Below are 23,679 nucleotides of genomic sequence, written 5' to 3' on the forward strand. Positions count from 1 at the left end.
AGAGCAAATGAGAGAGAAAGCAGGTACATTTCTGATGTGCACACCTTTCCAAGCCCCTATATTAATCAGCGTCAGGAGATTTCCAAGTATTTTGTTCCACGGGTCTTGCAATCAATGAAACATTTAGTCTGCAACAACCAGCCCGTTATACCTCATTACAGCACGGAAAAGTTAAAAACAATTCTTAATGACCAAGACACACTCAAGAGCACTGGCTGACTATCACTGCACAAAGCCCAAACCCAATCTTTACGAAAAGCCTAATAGAACCATCAGGGTCAGATTTGACTTACCATTGATTTTTGTTTTTAAAAAGAATTTGCTCACCTTTGCATTTCTGTTTGTGAAAACGCTTCAATGTCTCTTCAAAATTAACTCATATTTCAAACCTCATCAGCAAGGAAAGCTACAATATACAAACTGTGTGCTCAGATTCACCAAAGAAGGGGAAATTGTAATATTGACTTGAGGGATTTCAATATAAAGCAGATAAAAGTAATTTCTGATGTCTTAGAGAAGATAGTAACGACAACTTCGGAAAGAAGAAGGATAATACACAAAGGCCAACCCTCTGGCTCAATGATTTTGAGTTATCCATGTCTTGCCCAGAGTCGGGTGCTGTCTGTTCTCTGAGCAGATGGGACACTGTGGCACCTTCCAACAACCCTTTCAAGCCATAGAAGATTCCAAATCATCCTCTTTATTCTAGATCATTTATTCTTTCTTTCTTTCTTTCTTTTTTAAACTAAAGACTAGCATTATACTATTCCATTAGGCATCCATAGTTTACCTGGATTAGCCTGTTACAGCACTGCACAATTAGAAATGCCAGTGATGCTCGAAGGACTGTATCCCAGTGTTTTTCACAGGCATACACATGACTGAGTAACGGGGTTTATTTGTAGGGGAATGATCTGAGAGGACTCCTGCCTCTGTAACTAACTAATGTTTTTACCAATTCAGGTGTGGGCTGTCATTTTCTGTTCTTTAGGACTGATAGCTCTCCTGAATGTACAAAACTTTGCTGCTGTGTCCTTTCAGGAACAGAAGCACACAAATGGGGAGGAAAAAGGGACAGTCAGATAGGGAACAAATAAATAGACCATATTGCCAAGACCTGTCAGCCCCAGATGTTCTCAAACACAGCACCTCTCAGAGAGAACAGCACACAGATCCCACTCGCGTGCTGTGCCCACACTGGCACGCACTGCATCAGCCTGAGGGCTCGGGGCTATGGCTCATTTCAGATACTAATCAAAGAGATTGCTACAAACCCAGCCACAAAGGACAACCACTGCATGCAAGGGCTCCATTCAAGTAATCAGCGTAGATGAGTAGTTTCTCTGCATTTCTGGGAGCTCATGTGGATTATAACTCAAATGTAAAGCATGGAAGACGTAGCAGAGTAGCAAGTGCAAGGAGCAGCAGTTCCTCCTAATTAACAGCTCTTCAGAGACCATTTGCAGTAGAAAGCTTGTGCAAAACCAAATGGTGATGCTAGAAAAAGCTTTGGTTCTTTGCTGCCAGGTAACAATGCATTTTATTCTTACAAGGAAACTTCTTTCTCCAACGTAAAAACAGGTTCAAAACAATTTGCAGTTCTTCACCCTCCTACCTGCAGTGCTACATGAAAGCAAACAAAAGAAGCCTGCTGGATGTTTCTTTACAGCTGGCTTGATCACATGCTGCTGCAGGTGATGGGCTCCTGCCAAGCATCACTGCACTCTTTAGAAACTGTTTTATCAGCCAGACTTTCAAATGGGCATTTATATTCATTGGACACCTCTCAGTATTAATACAGGGGAGCATGTACCCTCTCTACATTAGTGCAGTTGAAACACTGGGAGGTATTTAGGCGTTATTCATGGTGGTTTTATTGCTTACAATTAGAGCTTTTGGGCCAGACTTTCCGCTGGCATAAACTCAGCACAGCTCTACTTAAATTGAAAGAATCATGCTAATTTACACAAAATTATTATTCGTACTGAAGGTCCCTATGGATTATCTACTTGACACATCAGTTACTTTACCTAATTATACTAGTTGAGAGTGTTTCTTGGTAAATTAGGGACCATCTATGATATTTATTCATTGAAGAGATCAGACTGTTAGGCAACATTCACATATTGCATAACTTAGTTATGCAATTTGCTTTGTTAGAATACAGGCACAGAATCCCTATTCAAACAACAGACTGTATACATTTGTGGAAGGAAAGAATCAGGAAAACAGTTTTCTTACTGTGATTCACAAGTACTTATGATGAGCCAGAATTCATTTCCATTAACACAACAAGAAGAATCATATCTCTTACCTCTTATTTCTGTCTTCAATCTGCAAGATATAGACCATGTCATCCACAGCATGAAGCTTGGAACTGCTGTCTCCCCATTTCAGCTTCAGGCTCTGAGGACCTGCTGCAGCACACTCTAACCGAGGAGGTAAGGGTGGTAATGGCCGAGTTTTTGCTTTAATAAAGTGGCTAAATGGTCCAGCTCCAATTTCATTGACAGCTTGGATCCTGATCCTAAAATGAACAAGATAAAGGCGAATATTAAATAAAGTGCTTTCACAAGTGTAGGTAAGTCTCAAGAAACAAGACAGCCTTCCGGCCCACCCTGGTCCATCACCAATACAGTGCCCTCTCCCAGCTATTACTCCTTTGCTTTGGCAAGGCGAAAGCCTCTGTAAAGCCATCAAGTATTATCAACCTGTTTGTATTAAGAGCAGCAGTGAAGATATTGAGAAATGCTGTAAGGCAGAGGCAGAAAGATTTGGCTAAGCAATCTCAGAAGCTGATGGCAGTCCTTTTAACCACATGTGAGCCTAGCTAATACATTTTATTACCCTGTCGGTCTGAAGCCATGGTGAAGTAATATCTTAGACTGCAAGCACTCACGTTTCCTCAATGGTACCACTGGCACAGTGAATTACTGCTAACAGTGAGTAAGAATCTAGCCAAGGGGATTGCAAAGTACGCGCTCTGAGAGTTCTTAAAACACGAATCTTCCTTGTAGTCATGCAAGATGACATGGGGAACTGCTTATTAAATATCCTTACTGCAAAGGACAGAGGCACAGATAGAGCTGAGACCTGGAAAACATTAACTGTGTAACTATGAATACATACAATGCAGAAGTGCTTTGTGTTTTTCTAACAAAGTTCATGAACTAATCCATGTTCTTCGAAATAATGATTTCAGCAAAAGCATGGGTGTAACTGCCATGAAACCTTTAAACACCTCTGAAGAGCAAAGAACAGTGTTATTTCAGCGTGCGCAGCGTTTCCTGAAGCACACTATTGAAGCACGTGAAATTCTACTGGGAAGAGCTAACCCTGGAAGGTTAAGTCCACAACCCCTCTACACGGTGGTGGTCTTGTGTTAGATATCTGAATAGCTTGCAAAATATGGGGAAACAGCTCTCAGAATCTTACACAAACTGTAGAAACTTTATCTAGCGACCAACATTTTATATTCATTAAGAATCGGACTCAAGTTACTCTGACAAGATGCACAAAAGCTCTTGAACAATGTGAGCAAATTAAGGACATTTAGAGAAGAAAAAAATAGACCACCAACCTAGTCACACAAGTTTTAATTTGGAAATATTCTTAAGATTGAGCCAGTCTTCTAAGTTCATTCTTTCCTAACATAATGGCTCCTGGCTTGTATTGTTTTGTCACTCTCTCTTGCCTGTCTGTACCTCAGCTTAATAATTTGCACAATGAGAATCTGTTATAGGAACGAGTGAAGAGCGGTAGTCTTTTGCTATGGTAACATCAACAGCAACATCAAAACAAATGTGAAATATGCATTTGGAAAGAGCTTTGAGGACCTTAGATATGAGATTCCTTGTAAATAGAAATATTGATACAGATGAGCCTGAAAGGTTTCAAAAGGTTGTTAAATCGAAGAAAGAATAAGAAAAAACCGACTGAGCCAGACTAATTATTTTTTAGACAGTACAGTCGAGTTTAGATCACTGGATAGATGCCATTTACTTTGGAAATTCTGTGCACAGCAGCCCTGAATTTTCTCATGGGAAAAGACTCTGCAAGAAGTGTTGCTTCTTCTCAAAACTATCAGCCACCAAGAACCAGAAACTCCCTGGGGAAGGTGGTAGGGGAAGAAAGGAGAAGAGCAGAATCTTGTATACCATCACAACTCTGTTTCAGAGAAAGAAGATAAATACAAGTATCTATTGTTGGCACACATACTTCAATGAAAATAAATAGCTAAGTGATTAAAATTCATATATATAACATATGAAAAACTGTTTTGAAGAATAAGTTTCTAGGTGTACCGTTTGGAAAAGGTTCTGTAGCATTAAAGGGAAAAAGACCACCCATCTTTTCTGCAATTTTAAACCCAAAAAGGATTAAATGATTAATAAACATATTGCAAAAGAATAGAGCCTTATCTACCAATTAGCTGAAATAATTTTACACTAAGAATGTACAGTGTTTACACACTCCTGTGTAAATGTGTGGTTAAACCTTTGCTTATTGAGCTAGCCGGGGCAAAGCATCACTTGATTGCCTTAGTAGGGGAAGTGTAGAGCTGCATTTTCCTTCTAATCCCCTTTTAGCTTCAGGAAACGCGTCCTGACCAACTTATGACACTGCACAGTACCCATTTCATCCTCCTCCAAACCAGCGGATGGCAGGAAGAGAGGTCTAGTGGGAGCCTCCTCTTGAACTGCATGCAGGCAGTTGAAGGAAAAAGAACAAAAGGCTTCTATGCTATCTTAAGAAGCGTAGTAAATATAGATATTGATCTTATTTCATATTATGTTATTGGCTTGCTTCAGATTGAAAAATCATTACATTAATATTTAATAGTCTTTCCAGTAAAAAAATGTGAAAATTGCCTGCATTTTCAGTGGATTCTGGCAAGTCATCTGTTAGCATATGCACATAAACATCAACAGCACAAAACACTATTATTTTTTTGTAGACTGATTACAGCAACATGCTCCAGAGCACACAGCTTTTTTATTTTGTATTATCCAGAGTCTAAACCTCCACCTCACCTGTCCTCAAACATCATAACCAACTCATTTCCAAATGGCAGTTATCACACCTGAAACCACGTAGCAATTGCAGTGAATCTCTCAAACACCACATCACGTTTCTTACCCACGGGCTGACCTGTGCTTTTATGATGTGCACACAAACACGTATCTACATTTACTTGTCCTCCCTGTGCCAGGTATTTGCACAAGGTAAAAATTTGGCTCTTCCTCTTCTCTCATTTGTGGTTGTTTTCATCAGCTGTGCGGTGTTTCTGATGCACACACATTTGCACCAACCCACCCACCCCTTCTGACCTAGGAGTATAGTAAGACTGATGAAAATTCTTAAGCCTTAAAATAAAGAAATATTTCCTGATGAATGATGATATGGGGAAAGCAATAACTCATATATTTGCCTCTACCATGGCTGGATGTGGCCAGCCTGTTTTTGTAGATTATGCCAGCATACAATTCTTTGTAAATTCCCACTATCGTTCCTAGATCCTGAGCTTTGTCAGACACACAAAAAAACAGGTTTTGATTTTCTGTGCACATGGCGATCTAGTCCAGGCTCTCATCTAGTCCAGACACAGCTCTCACCTCCCTCTGAAGCACAGCAGCATTTCTTCAGTGGATATTAGGCTTCAAAAACATCCAAAGTGATGGGCAGAAGGAAGAAGGGGAGAAAAGGGGATCACCTGGAGAAGGAAGGTGAGCACTTGGTAGGTGACATCTTCTACCACAGCATCTTTGCTCCATCTCAGGTGGTTTCTCATGGCCCTGCCCTGACCTGGGTCACTGTGAGCTCCTCCTGCTGGGTGACACAACCCTTGTGGGCTTGGTAACTTCCACAGTTAAGTGGAAACCAATTACTGCTTCTATAAATGATACTGGGACAATCAATTTCTGATTAACATCCTTATTTTTATGCGAAATTAGTATATAAACACGTAGAATTTCTGAGAATCACTTTCTCAATTTCCTTCAGCTTTTTCAGCAAAGATTTCTGTCTTTAACTTAAGTTAAAGTGCCCAAAATAGTGTCTTGGAAAGGCTGTTTTAAAATCTGACACTCACAATTTGAAAACAATTTTTTTGAAAATGTAAAGAGCATACTGAGGGATAGTACCTAACTCTGCAGGCCCCAGCCCCAAAATATTTATATTGATTCTCACATTTTCCCACTGCATCTTTTAAACAGTTAAAAAAAAATCAAACTAAGTAAATTTAGAAACCATTAAAAGACCTTTAACAGATTGTCATATCTTATAAGATTCTTGACCCAGGAAAATAAACACACTAAACAGGATGCTATTTTCAGTTTGGTCACAAAATCCTTTGTGTAGTATTCCAGCAAGCTGAAAAATCATTTCTGAATTAATCTTACAGAGTCTGACATGTGAAGAGTTTGATTCACCAGTTCCCATAAGCAGAATGCCACCAGTTGCAATACATGTGTGTGAAAACATGCAGGAGTTAAAATGCCCCAGACTTCAAAAGGGACGAGATGCAGCTTGGTGTACCCGCACCATCAGCCTGAATGTAAAAAATAGCAATCTTCCACAGCCTCCAGAACAAGCCAGCCCCACAGATCCCCTCTCAGACTGCTCTCTTCTGGAGATGAAGCAAGACTTAGTTTTCTACTCTGAACATAGATTTTGTTTTTTAACCCACTAAGAGATTGCTAACGTGAGCATTCACGTGCATTCTTCTCTTTTCATCCTGGAAGATCTTTCCCTTGATACCATTCAGAAATTAAAAATGGCTGGAATATGTATTCCTAAACCAAATTAGAAGTAAACCAAATTAGAAGTAAGTGATGCTATTAAAATTGAATAAGGCTACTACGTCTCTGTAAACTATGTAACTTCATAGGAACTATGTAACTTCATAGTAAAATAAGCATTCTTAACAAAATCTGAAGTTGTTTCACAGTGAAGTGTCTCAGCAGAGCAGCACAATTAACCATGGAAAGCGTAGAGCAAAGCTTGGGAACAGAACGTAACAGAAAATTGATATTTCTATTACTGTCAAATACTTGTTTATTGTGGAATATTTACTCACTTCTAGTTAGATCAGTTCACAGAAAACCAGTCCCAGTATTATTACACTATAATCAGAGCTGCCAGAGCTTTGTGACTATGTCAATAAAACAGAAAGACTGCAGAACTCGCAGACATATTTCTGCAGCTGGCCTGCTCACCACCCGTGATGTTTACAGAGTGCTTTTGTGAGGCATCTGCTTTTTGCAAAAGCAGGGCTGGTGCCTGACATTGGAGAAATTGTCTTGAAATCAGCCCTGTCCTGGCCGTTAGCTGCACAGCAGAGGCACGCCCTGGTTCCTCATGCCTTGAATATTTTTTGAGATGCACCTTCCTGGGGCATGTTGGATGGATTTGCTACCAAGACAGAGAAACCACCAAACTTGTCAGCTGTGAGCCACCTATGCAAGGAGCCCTGAGCTTGCTCTGCCACACATTTGAGTTGTCTGCAGGCCTCCATCCCCACTCCAAAGCTGGATGCAGCAGAGCAATGCCAGGCCAAAGCTAACAAGCCCAACGGGGCAGACACACGTAGACATACTGCTAGAATCACACTGCTATTCTAAACAACGCTCCTTTCCAATTTTGGCTTTGGTGGATCCAAAATAACCAAGATTTGCTTTCAAGTCCAGGGTTCCCACAAACACAAACACTGACAGAGGAATTCCAACGCAACTAAAGCATCTAAGCCCTTTGCTAACTTGCTTCAAATTCTGCTGAAGCTTTGGCAAGAGATTTCTTAGTCTTAAAACCAGTAGTGTTTGGCTTGTTTAGTCTAGGAAAAACAAAGCCTGGAAGAAAACACATTCACTGCTTTTAAACGCAGCAGGGAATAAACACTGGAGAGAGAGAAGAGCTGGTTAAGTTAAACAAAGTTGGCAGGAAAAGAAAAACTGTTGGTGAACAAATTTAGAGAATGAGATCAGTGATGTTCTGAAATACCCTAATTAAATCAGGGAGGGCAAGAAGAAGAACCATCCGATCACCTTTTAGAAAACAGCCTAAAACATGCTGAAAGGAAATATATGGTGTCCAGTCTCCAAGAGCAACTGACTGCCTCCCTACCAAAAACTCTTTCCAGGTCTGCCTTTCAAAAATGTTCCACCTTTGCTTTCCTAATAATGCACAACAGTTTCTCATGTTCTTGCCATCATGTTTCACTCCATTTTTTTTAATAGTAATTCTGCTTTGGAGCAGCTCACAGTAAGCCGCGCATGATAGTTGACCAAAACTAACAACTTTCTTCTTCTGATGTGGTCCTTGGGGCCTACAACAGCACAGAAGACTGAAGAGGACATGTTTAAAGGGATGGTGTTCTCAGGGATACTTTTCTGAGGGCACAGATGTTCCCTGATAAAGACAGGTACATATCGGCTTAAGGAAGAAATACCAGTGAAAGAGTTAATGATCAATAGCAAAAATACTCTGATGTATGTTTTTATTAGCAAAACCCCTTCAAACTATACATGGTGCTGCATAAAGTGCAACTCAACTTTCCTAATTTGTCTTCCCTGGCAGACACGAGATTTGGGAGTTGGGAAGTTCTTCCTCTTGTTTTATTGAAGAAAAGAGAGCTTTCATATATTATTACTTACATATATTATTAGTCATCTACTGGTTTGTGCTCTTCACACATTTTTTTTTTTGGCAGAAACTTAGTCTTACAACAATATTTAGAACAGTTGCAGAGTTAATGCTCATGCTTAGCTTTAGCCTTTTCATTTGGATCAGAGACAACCAGACTCCCTGACTACAAATATGTTTTTTTAAAAACAAATTCAAGAAATGAGAATGCAAAGAAAAAAAAAAGAAATCCAGTATGATCTCAGCACAACACTTCTGCGTTGAGCTTCAGGGACAAAACTGGAGCCTGATTAGAAAGCAGAGCAATGTCCTGCCCATCATTTCAACCAGGAACCAGCTAAAGAAAAGAGACTGAAGAACTGAAGAATGAAGACTTCTGTGAAGAATTTAGATACTCCACTCTCGCTGCCTTGACCATGTTGCTCAAAGGTCTCATTTTGCTTTAGCTGCTTTGACTCTTGACTGACCACATGAAGAGACACCAAGTAGTACAGGACTGCCCAAAGATGATGCAGCTCCACAGCTGGGTAGCCAGTCAATAAACAAACCGTTCAACTTCTTACCAGTTGAATTACACTTTTGATTATTCCTCAATATGTTGAGCCTGCCTTAAAGTAAGATCACATAAGCACCGGTGGAGGGAGTGAGAGAAGTGGGAGAACACGCAGGTGGAGGCAGGTTGGAAACATCAACAGCAACCTGAATTGGCTCAGACTGCTGTGCAGGTTTACCCAGGTGCTGTGTTTGCACAAACACTTTAAACTTGCTTAGGCCAACATACAGGCTAGAAGAGACGTTTCTATCCCTCTCTTACACCTTCCCTTCTCTCTACCTGTTCACAAGGTAAAAAAAAAAAAAAAAAACACAACATGGACCTTTTACACCAAGATCAGTTTTCCCAGTCAGGACCGATACACTAATACCTCGCTGGCACAAAATGGGGGACAACACAAGGAGGGAACACGAGGCTTCTTGCTGGCAATGAACACAGTTGAAAACAAGAAAAAACTTATACTTCCCTACTGTCTTTGCCAGAAAGAGTCACAGAGTTACAAGCCACTGAACAACTGCAGACAGCAATAATGCAGTTGCACTTCCTGGATTTATAAGTGATCTGGAACTGAGGGGCTTTCAGTCAACAAATTCCTATTTCTCCTTACTTTTTTCAGATTGTCAGAGCAATATATTTTAAAAATAAATCTACATTTTTGTTTTTTACTACATGGTTTTAAAACCTAAATATTGTAGGCAACAATCAGGACACAGTGTACTAGGCACTGCAAGCAATGAAAGTATGCTGCTTACTTTAAATAACTTCTAGTACGCATATTTGAGTATTTGCTACAAGAAGTTCACTTTTCTTTAGGGTTCAAGTTAAAATTTGAGAACTGAAATTTTTATTTAAACTCTACCAGATCTGTAGGATTTTGACCCCGAATACAAAGAAAAAAATGCTATAGGAGTTCTGTGCCATATCTAATTTTACAGCTGTGCAATCAGATTTCAGATTTTATTAGAATAGTACTTAAAATAGAATTTCCCTTGTCACATCTTCTGTTATATTGCTGTTCATTGCCTGCATGGTACCCTCTTATTTTTTCTTTTAATTTTAGTTAGCATTAAGGAAAAAACACGTAAGCCTGAACATTAAACTACTAATAAAATTTTTGCATTGTCACATAGAAATTTAGAATCTGAACCATTATCAGGAAATTGTTTTAAACTCAGATTATCTTTTAATTAATTTCCATACACTAGTAATAACAAATAGTTATAGCTATATAAATAAAAGTTCACTGTGTACAAATTGCTATCGCCTTGCAAGGATCAATATATTTAATAATAAACTCTTGTAACAGTACTGCTAAGCATCTGGAAAAAAAAAAGAGAGGTTGCATTCTAATTTTAGTTATCTCCCATTTTTGGAATTTATTTACCTACCAGAGTAGTCTTACCATAGCAGAGCAACTTGAAAATATAAGAAAAAGAAGGGCAGGAGGAATAGGAAAAAGGAGGGTGGGGAAAAATAATATTTGAGACTGAAATACCGCAATTCATTCCATAAATGAATTACTGCAGATTTCTAGGCTCACCAGTTTTCTTTTTTTTTTTTTTTTTTACTCCCTCCACATGCCCTAAACATTTCTCATGTAAAATAAATCATGTACTTCATCCTGATTGCTTTGTACCATATCAAAAAGATTGTACTCACCGGTATGAGGTTTCTGGAAGCAAATCATGAATAACGTAACTTGTAACATTTCCTACGGGAATGCTGATGTCACCAAGGTCGATGTTGTACGAAGTAATCTCAGCTCCATTATTGCATGGTTCTTCCCAGTTCAATACAAGGCACACAGAGGGTGAAAGCTGATAGGCATCCATGTGCTCATCCTCCAGCACGGAGAGGATAGAGACTGCATCAGGTACAGATGCGGGGATTCGGCAGGTTACCAGATCACTGTAGGGCCCAGCTCCTGCCTGGTTAATAGCCTGTGTGGCAAAATAACATTTTTATAGGAGAAATATTCTCTTTCAAATGTCTGTCAAGTTTTTAATCATGAACTGTGCAGCCTGAAACAACTGCACGGAGTCCTCAGAGGATATTTATCACTGGCTCGTTCTCTAAAGGATGATTCATACCCTCTACCTTATTAATTAATATCTTCCTTTGTTACTCAGGAGTGACACTCAGCTAAATTGGAGAATACTTATCTTTTCCCTAACAGCTACTTAATCAAACTTAAGAGTAATCTTTTCATCATCAGAAAAAATTGTTTAGTAAGAGAAAATGTCAGTCATCGTGCTGCCAGTGACAGGTGACATCATGTTGTCCAGCACACTGGACACCCGAAATTGTCAAGGGGCCCTGTACAAAAACCTCAATCTACTGCAGTCTTCTGCAGAGTGCAACATCAGACACTTCATGCAAGGATCCCTAGACATAAGGGGCACTCAGCCTGCTGAGAGCTAGACAGTTTCCTAACTCAGATAATGAATAGCTGATTTGATGCTAAAAGTTTCTGATATAAGAATATCAAAAACTCAGCACGGCATTAAGTCCATGACTCAGATTTCCCCAGAGGTGACAGATTACTAGCAAACTACCGCCAAAGCACATAGCTCAATATTTTCCACAAGAGAGGAGACCAAATTATCAATTTGTTTTGTTATAAAACAATTAGCGAGCTTCTCATCTTGATTCATAAATCCAGGATCCCAGTGGAAACCAAGGTTCAAAATCCAGCCCAAGTCTGCTCACTAATTAGAGGTTGAAGTTTTTGCAAGCTCAACACTGCACAATTACACAGACCTGTTTCTTTTCTGATCAGTTGATTCTCAGCGTTAAATGCTGTATGTGCTGCAGCATTACCTTCTCAGGACTGTTCCAAGCTCCTGTGCACAGAATCACAGAACTATTCAGGCTGGAGGGGACCCTGGGACATATCTACTCCAGCTCAAAGCAGGATCAAAGCTGAATACAGATCAGGTTGCTCAGGCTTTTGTCCTGTTGGGACTTGAAAAATTCTGTAACACCTTTAACATCCTTAACTGCCCTCTGTGATAACTTTTTCTTCTTTATATCCTGCCTCAACAGCTCTGTTTCAATCTCTGCCTGGAGCAAAACTGGAGACAGGATCCAGATGCTAACAAATGGCAAGTAATGAGCAACACCACCTTCACTGATCTGCTACTAGGCTTGTTCCTCCTGATACTGCCCAGCAAGCTGCTAGCCCACAAGGTACACACGGAGCCCACGACAGGACGTCTAGGCTACAGAAGTGGAGAAGGTACAGTCCTTCAAAAGCAGCTTTTGACATTTCCCAGTAACATCTACCACCATCCTCTGCTCTTGGGAAAGTGAGCCCAGATTCTCCCCCAGGTTACAATTAACCTGGAACACCTGGGTTTACAATCTTGCCAGTAGGACTATGATGGCAAGGAAAGGACAAGTCAAGCAGCTGTTGGATTCCTTGCCTATGCTTAGCTGTAGTGAATATTTTTCTGCTATGCATAGTACAAATACAAAGCCATATTCTGTTTTTCCAGGAAGCATTTTGTTCGACTGAAGAAAGACATAATAAAGTTAGATTTGTCAGCCTTTAAAAAGCCCTTCAAAACAAATCCTGCTCCAGGGACATCTTCTATTTAGTGAAGTTCTTCTAGAGCTGTTAAAAGTGAGCCTTGTTTTGTGGTCTGCCAATGATATTATATTTGTCTTGCCTCTAAACCAGTGTTTGGCAATCTGTATCTTGCTCCCAGCTATTTATTTTTAGTGGTGCTTTTAACTGTTTTATTGGACAACCTCATTGTCATAACTGATGGGAATTTCATTCTTCTTTGCTTCCTAGATATTCCCCCTGCCTAAATGACACAGTATTTCCCTTTGCAGAAGCCACAGTTGTTTTCAGGAATATTCATTACAGGAAAAAAAAGTTGAGCAACAATAAGGATAAATTGTCTGCCCTGCAGATATATATGCCTGATTCCTCAATTCCCTCTTTTTATTGGGTTACTGTAGGTTGAGATAGCAGTGCTGGATGTTTATTAGAAGGCAGAGTAAAAATTGTTTGGGAAATCTTTATTTTTTAAGAAAGTAAAAGAAATATTTTCTGTTAAAGCTGCTAACATCTATGAAATTAAGTATTCTCACTATTATAAAAAAAAAATCTGACACTATTTAGCTCTCCTTCTTTGACTATAACTCATTTTTTTTGTTCTTGTAATTGCTTAAATGTTCCAGCGTATGTTATATCGTGGTTTCTGAGATATGCATATCCATATAACACAGATTGTATCTACAGCATGAAGCCCTCTAAAAAGGAACACGTGGCCAACTGATGGATTCCAACACCATGTCTTAGTGCTGTCGTGCATTTCACTTAACTTCAGTCGATGGATTAAATTACATTGGCCATGTTAAAACCTAGGTAGATGTGTGCAACATTTTTGTGGCAGGTAATTTAAAATGAATGTCCACCGCTTGAAATCAAAGATCCTATAGAGCTGGCTGTTTCCATTTTTAACATCAAAATCTGCTGGAGTTCCCCACCATTCACCACAGAAGTGGTCTCATGCTCTCCTCCCTGCCCAGCGCGTTCTGAATGCCTTCCCTCTTGCGCAAACAGATGCACTTTCTGGCTCAGACTTCCAAGCCACCCATCCACGTTCTTTCAATTAGTTTCCCCAGTGCTACCAGGGCAAGGTATAGGGCCAGTTCCGAAAAAGTCACAAAACACAGTTGAGCGAACTTAGAGGTGTGAGGCCCTTGCTCCTTGGCTGTTGGCCAACCGCTCGAAAGCTACTTTGTATGAAAAATTCAACATCCTGTTAAAAAAAAATAAATAAGGAAACTCTTGACAGAAGCATGTTGTCCTTGATCAAAGAAATGACCTTGGGTGGTCCACACGCTGCCAGCTGGGTGGGTAGGTTAACTTTTCATTGGATTTATTGGTGGTATTCTGCCTTAACATACAAATAAATCTTCTGGAACAGTATCTTGTGCAGAAGTATTTCTACTTTACTCCCACTTACTTTACTTTCCATTTATTTTTTCAGTGGACATAAAGAAGAAAAGAGCACTGTATTTTTATTTTTATATATACACCTATATAACATATTTTAACATTTACTTTTTACTGAAATGAGACAAAAAGATCGAAGAAATAGAGATCATATAGAGACTCTATATGATACTCAGTCTTGCAGATCCAAGAGAAAAATGGTAAGAGAAAACAAGATGAAGACTCATCTTCTGGCAGCTACAACCTTCTATGTATATAGGAATCTACTCAGCTGCTTTATTTGACACATGAAACAGATGTTGGAGTTTATTATTTAAGCTAGGGGAATCTTCAACAACCGGTTGGGAGGTAAATGTTGTTTAGCTATCATAACCAAGAATTTTATTTTTTTTTAAATTGTCTAAAACATCATCATTTTCTTTTAACATCAGAGGGCAAGGTGGCTGTTAAAAGTATTATTCACTGAAAACAAAGTACATGAGACATGAGAGCAATTTTCGTGAGCTAGAAGTTATACCAACTCCCTTGTTTATCGCTTTGAATAGTGCTGAAACTAAGCCACCTAACAGTCTGCATTATTTAAAATAAATTAACATTGCTGCCAACTTACAGAGCACGTAATTTCGTAGTGGCTAATGATATTAAAAAAAAAAGTCACACATAGCCGAAGGCAGCTATGTTTACATCTTAAATTGCAACGCATGCATAAACTTCCATACCTGTAGCCTACAGCAGTACTGTGCTGCCGCTGACAGCTCACTTATTTCAAAACAGGTTTCTGTGCCACTATATGCAAGCTGTAGAGATTCCTCATCTTCTCCCCACTCTAATCTGTATTCAGAGATGTCAGCACCAGAACATTCAGGACTCTGCAACACAAATATTTATGTCAATTAAAAAATGAGTACTTCAGATCCTTGTGGTTCACTGGGTTAGGAATTAAGAACATGAAAAAAATCTCTTATTTTGAAATTAATACACTATTACCTCTGCAAATTGAAATGCCCTGAATTAGTGTTTCATAATAGGTTAGTGAAACAGGCCAATTCTGCCCAAAATTTATCTGAAAGTCACAGAAACAAGAAAGTGTATGCAGCTGCTTCATTTTTCACCACAACACTCAGTAATAAATTCTCCCCCCACTGGCTTGGCAGAAGCATGACTGTGGAGAACACAAAAAACATCAATGCGGTTAAGTGATCAAAACATCTCTGGCAGAGCTAGCCTTCAAGCCTGACGTAGTTGTTCATGTTATGGAGAAAAGATCAACCTCAGCAACTGAGTAGCTTGTCTGAGGTTTTCAACCAAAGTCAGCTACCGAGCCACCGCTCAAAGTATGGGATACGGGAGGGTGGACCTGTGTACATTAATGTCCAAAGACTCTTACTGGACCCACATGTGCTCAGCAATACCTTTATTATTCTGAAGTCTGTGGGAACACAGAATTTGTCCAGATATTTTTTACTGGAATTTGCTGGAGATGAGCTAGTGCAGGCATAATGCCGTGGCTCCTGAACCAAAATTTTATTTCATTCTTTGCAAGAACTGCCTAGTGCTGTGCTGTGTCAACTGAAGTGCTTTGAGGAATCTCTGCTTTATGTAGGGAAGCGTGGCCCAGAATATGACAGACTTTCAGATTATGGCATGCAACAAGCTCTCTTTTTAATTCTCTGAATGGGAAACTAGAAAAGTGATCCGACTACACAGGCAAATCTGCTTGAAAAAAAAAAGCAACCCTAGAAACTGTGAGAAAGTTAAACAGTCACCCTAGTTTAGCAACTGCAAATTTGTCAATATAGCTGTTACTGGGAAAACAAAGACGAGCGGTGGGTTGAGCAAAACGCCACATGGAACTTCCACTGTAGAAGGTCTGATTACTAATAAAAGGATATGGAGCATCCCTGTGTGCCACAGTGATCACCCTGAACACACACACAGGGTTCACCAGCTTTGTCCCTGGGCTTCCAGCTACTTTCATAGGAGCATTGGGAACTACTAAGCCTGGGGAACATGAGAGGTAACTGAAAAAGAACATCTCAACATTTGCAGCTTTCTGGAACAAAAGCGTGACCAGCTTAACTGAAAATTACCCTAAAAGCCATAGTTGTAAAACAATGTGTAAAAAAGTCATGGTAGACACCACAGAGTGCTGTGCAGGCTAACCAAAAACTCCAGTCCTCTGCTATTTTTCCTTTGTGTTATCAGCTAAAAAAGATAGACTCTAAGAAAATGTCACCATTTGCAAACTGTATTACTCCTTCTAAAGCTTCATTTTCAGTTAGAATTGACAAATATATCCCGTATATAAAAACAGAACATACCAGAAACAATGCAGCATTCACTCATGGTGGAGGAGAGCAAACTCCTGTTCATACACTCATTTAAAATGCAACATTTAAAAGCCCAGTACAACTTTACCTCAAAATCACAAAATGTTGCAAGAAATATCAACAAAACACCCCAAAACTGTATCAAATGCACTTGTTTCATTATAAAATTGAACTCGGATTGTGTTTGTATTTAGATGTATTGTTAGCACAATTACTTTCTTAGAACATCTCATGAACATCAGTAACATTTCTCAACAAAGGCATCCTTTAGTGGAGGGAAACTGAAAGATGCAGAGCTGAATAGCTGCTAGGATTTCAGAGAAAGTCTATGGCAGAATTACAGCTTCATTGTTCTCTATCACAGCTTGATTTATGACAATACCCTTTTTGCCTTAATTACATAACTTTTTTTTTTAATGACACCGATCCACATTTCAACATTTAAGCTAGAAGAATCCAAAGTCTAAGGTTGCGGATAATGGAGAAAGAACTTATACAAGCTAAAATAAAAGTAAATATTTGGGGAAGAGACAAACAATTTTTGAGAAAAGCTGAATTGTAAGCATTTGTGAAGAGTTAATTTCATATCGGAGACTTCGGCTTTAGCCAAAATCAAATATTTGCCTTCACAATTCTACCGCAGGACATTCTGACTTGCTAAAAGCCTGCAGAGTGCACTTTAAACAGACCAACTCTCTATCACCTGACGCCAGTGTAGGAGTTCTTGTGTCTGAATGCTGGTCCAGATGACTCACGATCAACTTTATGCAATTCTTTAAAAAGAAAAGTAGAGATGACAACTTTGTACAACAGAGGAGTTCCTATATACACTTTTCTTGCAAAAAATTGTTCTCAACCAGTCAACAGCTCTTGAGCCACCTTTCAAGTGCACAATGATCACATTAGTTTGGGTAAGTAAAAGAGAAGTTAAACGAGGGCACCTGACCTACCTCCCAGCTTACAAGTACACGTGTGTCAGACAGAAAGGACAGAGAAGGTGCTCTGCACTGTCCGGGTGGTCCTGCTGCTGTGGTGATTTCTGTAGCTTCCGAATACGGCCCGTACTAGAGGGAAACAAGATGTCTATACGTCAGTACATAAACATACACACATCTCATGTTCCTCAAAGGCTTTTCAAATGATTTTTTTTCAAGTGATTTTCAGGAACACCACACAGAAATTTTTTAAATGCAATAAACTCTCTCAAAGATGAACTGGGCTTCCAATATGCAGCACCAAATATCAGAGCACAGGATTAGACCACGTAAGGTACCGCAAGGTTAAAATGTGAGGAGAGCTTGGGTACGAGCAGACTGCACCTCAGCTGCTCCAGGGCATCCTCCTGTGCAGTGGTGAGTGCTCGTGAACACATAAGCCTCTTCTAATTTATCAAAGAGCAGAAATGTGTGCTCAGCAATAGAAAATTGAGAAACTGTTTCCCTCCAACTTAGCTCAAAGTAACGTGTTCCCATGGCTATGCCATAGCCTCGCATAACTGGCTTCCCCTCATGGCTTTAAGGAGGAGCTCAGCAACAGCAAAGCTGTACTGGAGTCCAAACCCAACTTCTGTACGAAATGTCTGCCACATGTTAACTGCAAAAGGATGGCATATGATGGAGCTGCAGTCTGGGTGTCTAACAGCAGCACTTGATGAGCAGTGGTACAAGGTACGTACACCATGTGCCACCGTGCCCAGCGGTCAGAGGCCTCCACGTGCAGCTCGGGCAGCTGTTCAGACCTTTTGAGCCTTTGGTAAAAATTAGCAAAAGAAACGGAAACACAAATTTCAACAGTCTGGAAAACTGGCTTCAGCCAGCAGTGCAAGGACGGGAGAGAGAGAAGGTGGAAGCAGCCTGAGGCTGTGAGAGTGGAATAATGAATTTTGTTCAGTGCATCCCCAAGCTAATTAGAAACCATTCTCCGGAACAAAGGAATGTAACTATAAGCAATTAGAGGAAACACTGATATTTGCTTATTTTAGAATGGAATACTAATAAGAATGGAAAAGTGAGCCATTACAAAGATTGAACAACACCAAAATTGTTCCAGAAAACCTCTCAACAGGCATCTCTGCTAGCAAGGAAGGCTAACACTGATTGCTTTGTTTGAATTACAAAGGATATATACTTCAAAAAAACTAATGTATTGACTCCTGTTGTTTTCTTTCCTTAACAGGAGGGAGACAGGTGTTTGCATTTGGTAAAGAACACTCCCTCACCCCTATTTCACATCTGGTTAAAAAAAAAAATAAAAAACAAAACCAACCAAGCCAAAACCAGCCCCTCCATTTAATCAAGAGAGGAGCTAGAAATACTTTGCATCTTTGAGCACAGTTACTACACAGTTAAGATTTGAAAAAAAGAAGGGATGCAGTAGAAGTAAAGAGATTCATTCTTGTAAGCAGATATGACTGTTGCATGTTTCGGTCCAGCTGACTTTGGCCAGTCAAGTCATGTTAGTACCTGAAATCTTATTTTAAAAGAGTACCAGATCCAAAACCACAGCTCTTCCTCAAAAGTCCTTTTAAGCATTTCTCGCTTTTTTTCTTGCTTATCTTCATTTTCACCTTTCTGATCATCAGCTCTAATGCAATCACTGTCCAGAATCACACAACTCACACATTTTACTACCTCTAATGAGAAAAAGCCAAATCACATACCCCGCCATCGTTCAAAGCTCTCACTCTGAACTGATACGTTGCGCCGGGAAGAAGGTTGCTAACTGTGCACTCCAGGTCAGGACCATGGTACACTTCAGAAACAACTTCTTCTGGTTCTGTCATTTCTACACTGTACTCTGAGATGGGACAGTCGCTTTCTGATGGAGGGACATCTAGAAAGAAAACACAATTCACTAATAACATATGGGCATATGCCAGGAAGATTAGTTTTTTTAATTCACAACACACATATACAAACACATACACTATACACACGCACGTATTATCAGCAATGATTTTCCTCTTTGATAGATGCCTTACCTGCATTATCTTCACCATGCATATAATCAACATTTTTAAAGCAAATGAATAAAACTACTCTTAACCCTAAACACTCCCAAGATCAGATCATCACATGCAAGATCAGCAGCTCCTCCCAAGGCAATGATCTTCCAACCTGGGTGACTGTTTGCTACCAGAAGGTGTCCAACTATTTTTTAAGCAAAACAAAGTAGCTACCGTCCTCTCCTGAAGAATTGTTTTTTTCCCCATATCAAAGGTGGGGTTGTGTGAAGGAAGAAAAAAAAAAGTTTGATAAGGCAGGAGAAAGAAAAGGTACAGAAAACTTCAGAAAGAATGGTGCTAGGCTAACACTGAGTACATTCCTTCTGGGTCAGAGAGAAATTATGAGGCACATGGTGTCTGTCTGACCTAATCTTGGCTGCTGGCTATTGTTGGACACAAGCTAGCGAGGGTCATGTACACTCCAAAACTACTGCTTACACATGGGATTTCTGGCAAAACCCCACCAACACCTAATAAAAACACGAACAACTGCCATTCTCAAACTTCGTTAGTCACTTTCTTAACATTTATGAGATTCTATATCTCAGCACAATGATCTAAACCCTGAGCTTCACTTGGAATAATAGCTTTTTGCAAAACTGAATTTGTTTTCTGTGCCTGTATTTGGTTTGTTACAGGTACCTTTTCCACCATGAAAACAACATATTTGATAATATTTCCACATTATATCACAAGGCAGTACTGTCGAATCAACCTGCCTGGGGTTCTGAAAAGCAGTGCCACCAGAAGGTGGATCTTCTAGGAAACAACATGGTCTCCTGCATGCAGAAGTAATTTTTTATACTGGATTGAGATGTATTTGTCAGTTAGAAATGGTGCTGCTCTAGAACTTAGCTTAACAACTGACACCACAAAGAATTTTGGATGCTGCAAGATTACCGTAGCAAAGAAAAAATCTGTTGCATACTGGCATGTATCTTGTATTCTGAAAAAACTGTGTATTTTTGACCATTTAGTGTCATGTCCATGGCCCAAGTTCTTTACAAAATTACTGGTATCCAATGAGTTGTGTTTGTTTGAAACAGGATTTAAATGTCACCCCAAATTCTCCAAGCTGTTTAACAGTGACATGCTCCAGTGGCTTACCCCATTGTAGCTGAACTTCTTTGTGCTTCGGCTTCCCTAAAACTCTTGGTGGCCGGCAGTGGCCTGGTGCAACACTTAGCGTACGGACAGGTAAACTTTCAGAACACTGGAAGAGAAGAGGAGCTGAAGTTAGCTCTGTGGTACAATTAGTGCCTATGAAATCAGTCATGATTAAAAAGTGACAAAGAAACTATGTTCTACAACAGCCATTTATCAGTTGTTTACATAAACAATAAAGGATAGAAGATGCTATCAAGCGTGTTTCTTGCAAATGCAATTAAGAGATTTCTTTCAGTAGCATACTCAAAATTGTAGCACAGAAACTTCGTTGGCTAATTTTTTGGGGCTCTTTATTCTCATTTTCCTTTTTTTCTAAAACAGTATTGAGCTCTAACGTGCTCAATCAAAAAAAATCACAGCACTAGGAATAGAAATGTAGGTAATAAAATTACTTTAAATCAAAGAAGGGAATGGAAGGAATCAGTGGCTGGAAAATGGAACCTAAAAACAAAGAACGATTCAGCCGCATGAAAGGTGATTACCCCTACTACAGCTTCAGCCACCAGTGTTGGTCAGTAGAGACTCACACAGATTAGAGTCTGTAGCCTTTCTCAAGCAAGTGGTCAGATCACACAAATATTATGGTCTCTTCTAGCTTAAGTGTAAACATTTACAGATTGGTTGAGGAAAGCAAACCACACTGAATTGCAATTTGACTAAAAAATGATCAGATGCACATAGAAGTCTTCAAAAACTCACCAACTTGCAACAGAAGATTAACAGCAATCAGTGTAGCTTTATTGTGCTACAGGAAATATATTAACTTGCTTTTAAAAAAAATATTTACCATATATAGTAGATAAATCTCTGAAAAATATAAAACCAATAGCCCTTACTGTTAAACGATACTTACCTGACTGTGTCCGCCAGTGCTGATACAGCATGCCCGGAGTTTATACAAAGTGCCTGGTTTCAAGTGAGTACAGGTATATTCTGTTGCTGATCCACTATATGCCACTTCCCACTGATTTGCTAGAAAATTAAATATATCCAAGTTTATAAAAGTACAATACAACAAGTTTACTACTGTCTAGGAGAAAAGAAAATCCTTAATGTGGTCTTTCATGAATGATTTGTTTCAGGAAAGTCATTAGCTTTAATAATATTATGAATATTATTCCTGCTTCAGGACATACACAGACACATACACCCAGAAATATGTACATAGAACTGCATATACGCACAAATATATATATTTCTAAAATATATTAAAATATAAAATAGAGTAATAAGTTCAGCCCTATAACCTAAAATTCCACCTGTCATGGAGAACAAGTATACTTGTTTAAAAAAATAAAATAAATAAAAAAATCAACAACCAAAACTCTCGCAGAAATCCTGCAAGTTTTAAGGCTGCAAGTATGTAACTCTGTTTCAACCATATCTGCAGTATTAGCATACTCATGGCCTAAGGGGCCAGTACTTTAGAGTAGCCAGCATGGATTAAAATGCAGAAAACTTGTTTCAAGTTTACCTTCCGGACTTCCTTGAGAAATCTCCAATAGATACTTTAGGATTTCTGAACCACCATTATCTTGTGGAGGATCTGAAAAAAACAACGACCAAGGCAAGTAGTTAGTGAATCAAGATTAGGAGTGAAATAGAACAAAAAAGAATATAGAAACTGTTTTTGAATCTGCTCTTTCTCTTCCACAAACTAACTCCCCCACACTAACTACACCAGTGAATTTATAGCAGAAGTGGGTAGCAGAAGTTAGTTCTCAGAATGAGTCAGAATAAGGTGGCTGGCTAACATTTCAGAGATGCTACAAATAAAACGCATGGTAAAAGCACTGAAAAAGATGTGGTATGGAGGTTTGTCCCAGTGATAACGGAAGCAGCGTCCATCCGCAATGGGACACGAAATGGAAGACAAAAAGCCTGAATGCACACTTGATTAAAACTCCAAGATAATTAATTAAAAACAAGAAAGAAATCTGATTCTTAAAACTTAAGTGCTTTTAAACATTCTTCAAAATATTCAAACAACTGAGCTGTCCAGCCTTCCAGATATTTTTTTTTTAAACTTTGTGGACTTACAAACAGCATGAAATATCTAAGTTGTAAGATGCGTTTACAGAATTTTATTTGAATTCAATATTCAACATTATGACCCCCAAAGCCCTCCTATGACAAACTAAACCTGCTTACCCCACTTCACACTAAAGCCGTGAGATGTTATTGGCCCTTTAATGATCGGTCTGGTTGGAGGTCCTGGCCTGTCTGGGCTTGTTGTACAGACCAAAACTTCGCTTGGAGAACTCTTTCCTTCCACATTAGAAGCAAACAGCTGAAACAAAAAAATGCAACAAATTTAACATTGCTTACTGTGACGTTTTTTCTGACAGTTTTGTACAATACTTCCCTTAGTAACTGCACAAATATCATTAACTTAGAAAGCATGTCACTTCCCAAAATAGCGTGTGGGATTTTAATAACAGCTATCTGATTGTCAACGCTGTTTCTTTAGAAACCACATTGATTTCTCCACCTCCCTCTACCACCACGTAAGTTTAAGATAACAGCATTACTGTTTTTCTCTCAACAACAACAAAGAAGAATCACATGGCAACTCGAAGTTATTTACTCACTGAAGATGAAGATAACAACAACTGTGCTATTTTTGTTTTGGAGGTATAAACTGCTATTTAAAACAAATTCTTTCAGGCTATCAGTAATCGCATAATTAAAACCCCAAGTAGTACGACAGGCAAACAAGAAAGGCATAATCGACAGTCACCAAAACTGTCAGGATGTGCACAAAGGAAACTTGCTCAGCCAAATCTTTTGTCTCTACTCAAGAATACCTTCTGCTGACTTCAGTGAGAATGCTGCTAAGCTACGAGAAGACACGAGGACCTGGCCAGGAGACGGAGCAGATCAGGAAGAAACCCCAAATGGTCTAACGCTTTGTGGCTGTTGAGAGCTATATTAGCTCAGAATAGTCTCTGGGACGAGTCTGCTGCCAAGGAAGTGAGTAATAAAATATTTATTGTAATTGCTAAGAGTAAAT

At 39.3% G+C, this 23,679-nt stretch overlaps 1 protein-coding gene across 4 annotated transcripts in view; it reads right to left on the minus strand.

Moving 5' to 3' along the window:
* Positions 1-23,679, minus strand: part of FNDC3B (fibronectin type III domain containing 3B) — a 185,402-nt gene that overhangs the window by 22,965 nt on the left and 138,758 nt on the right. For all 4 annotated transcript variants that reach the window (XM_040566522.1, XM_040566523.1, XM_040566520.1 and 1 more), the window contains 9 exons: positions 22,818-22,956; positions 22,141-22,212; positions 21,520-21,638; positions 20,607-20,712; positions 19,155-19,327; positions 17,446-17,559; positions 14,885-15,034; positions 10,853-11,133; positions 2,315-2,527 (listed from right to left, as the gene is read on the minus strand). In XM_040566522.1, coding sequence (XP_040422456.1) covers positions 2,315-2,527; positions 10,853-11,133; positions 14,885-15,034; positions 17,446-17,559; positions 19,155-19,327; positions 20,607-20,712; positions 21,520-21,638; positions 22,141-22,212; positions 22,818-22,956 — 1,367 coding nt within the window. The remainder of the gene's footprint in view (positions 1-2,314; positions 2,528-10,852; positions 11,134-14,884; positions 15,035-17,445; positions 17,560-19,154; positions 19,328-20,606; positions 20,713-21,519; positions 21,639-22,140; positions 22,213-22,817; positions 22,957-23,679) is intronic.

The sequence above is a fragment of the Cygnus olor genome, chromosome 9 (assembly GCF_009769625.2).
Source record: "Cygnus olor isolate bCygOlo1 chromosome 9, bCygOlo1.pri.v2, whole genome shotgun sequence".
NCBI lineage: Eukaryota > Metazoa > Chordata > Aves > Anseriformes > Anatidae > Cygnus > Cygnus olor.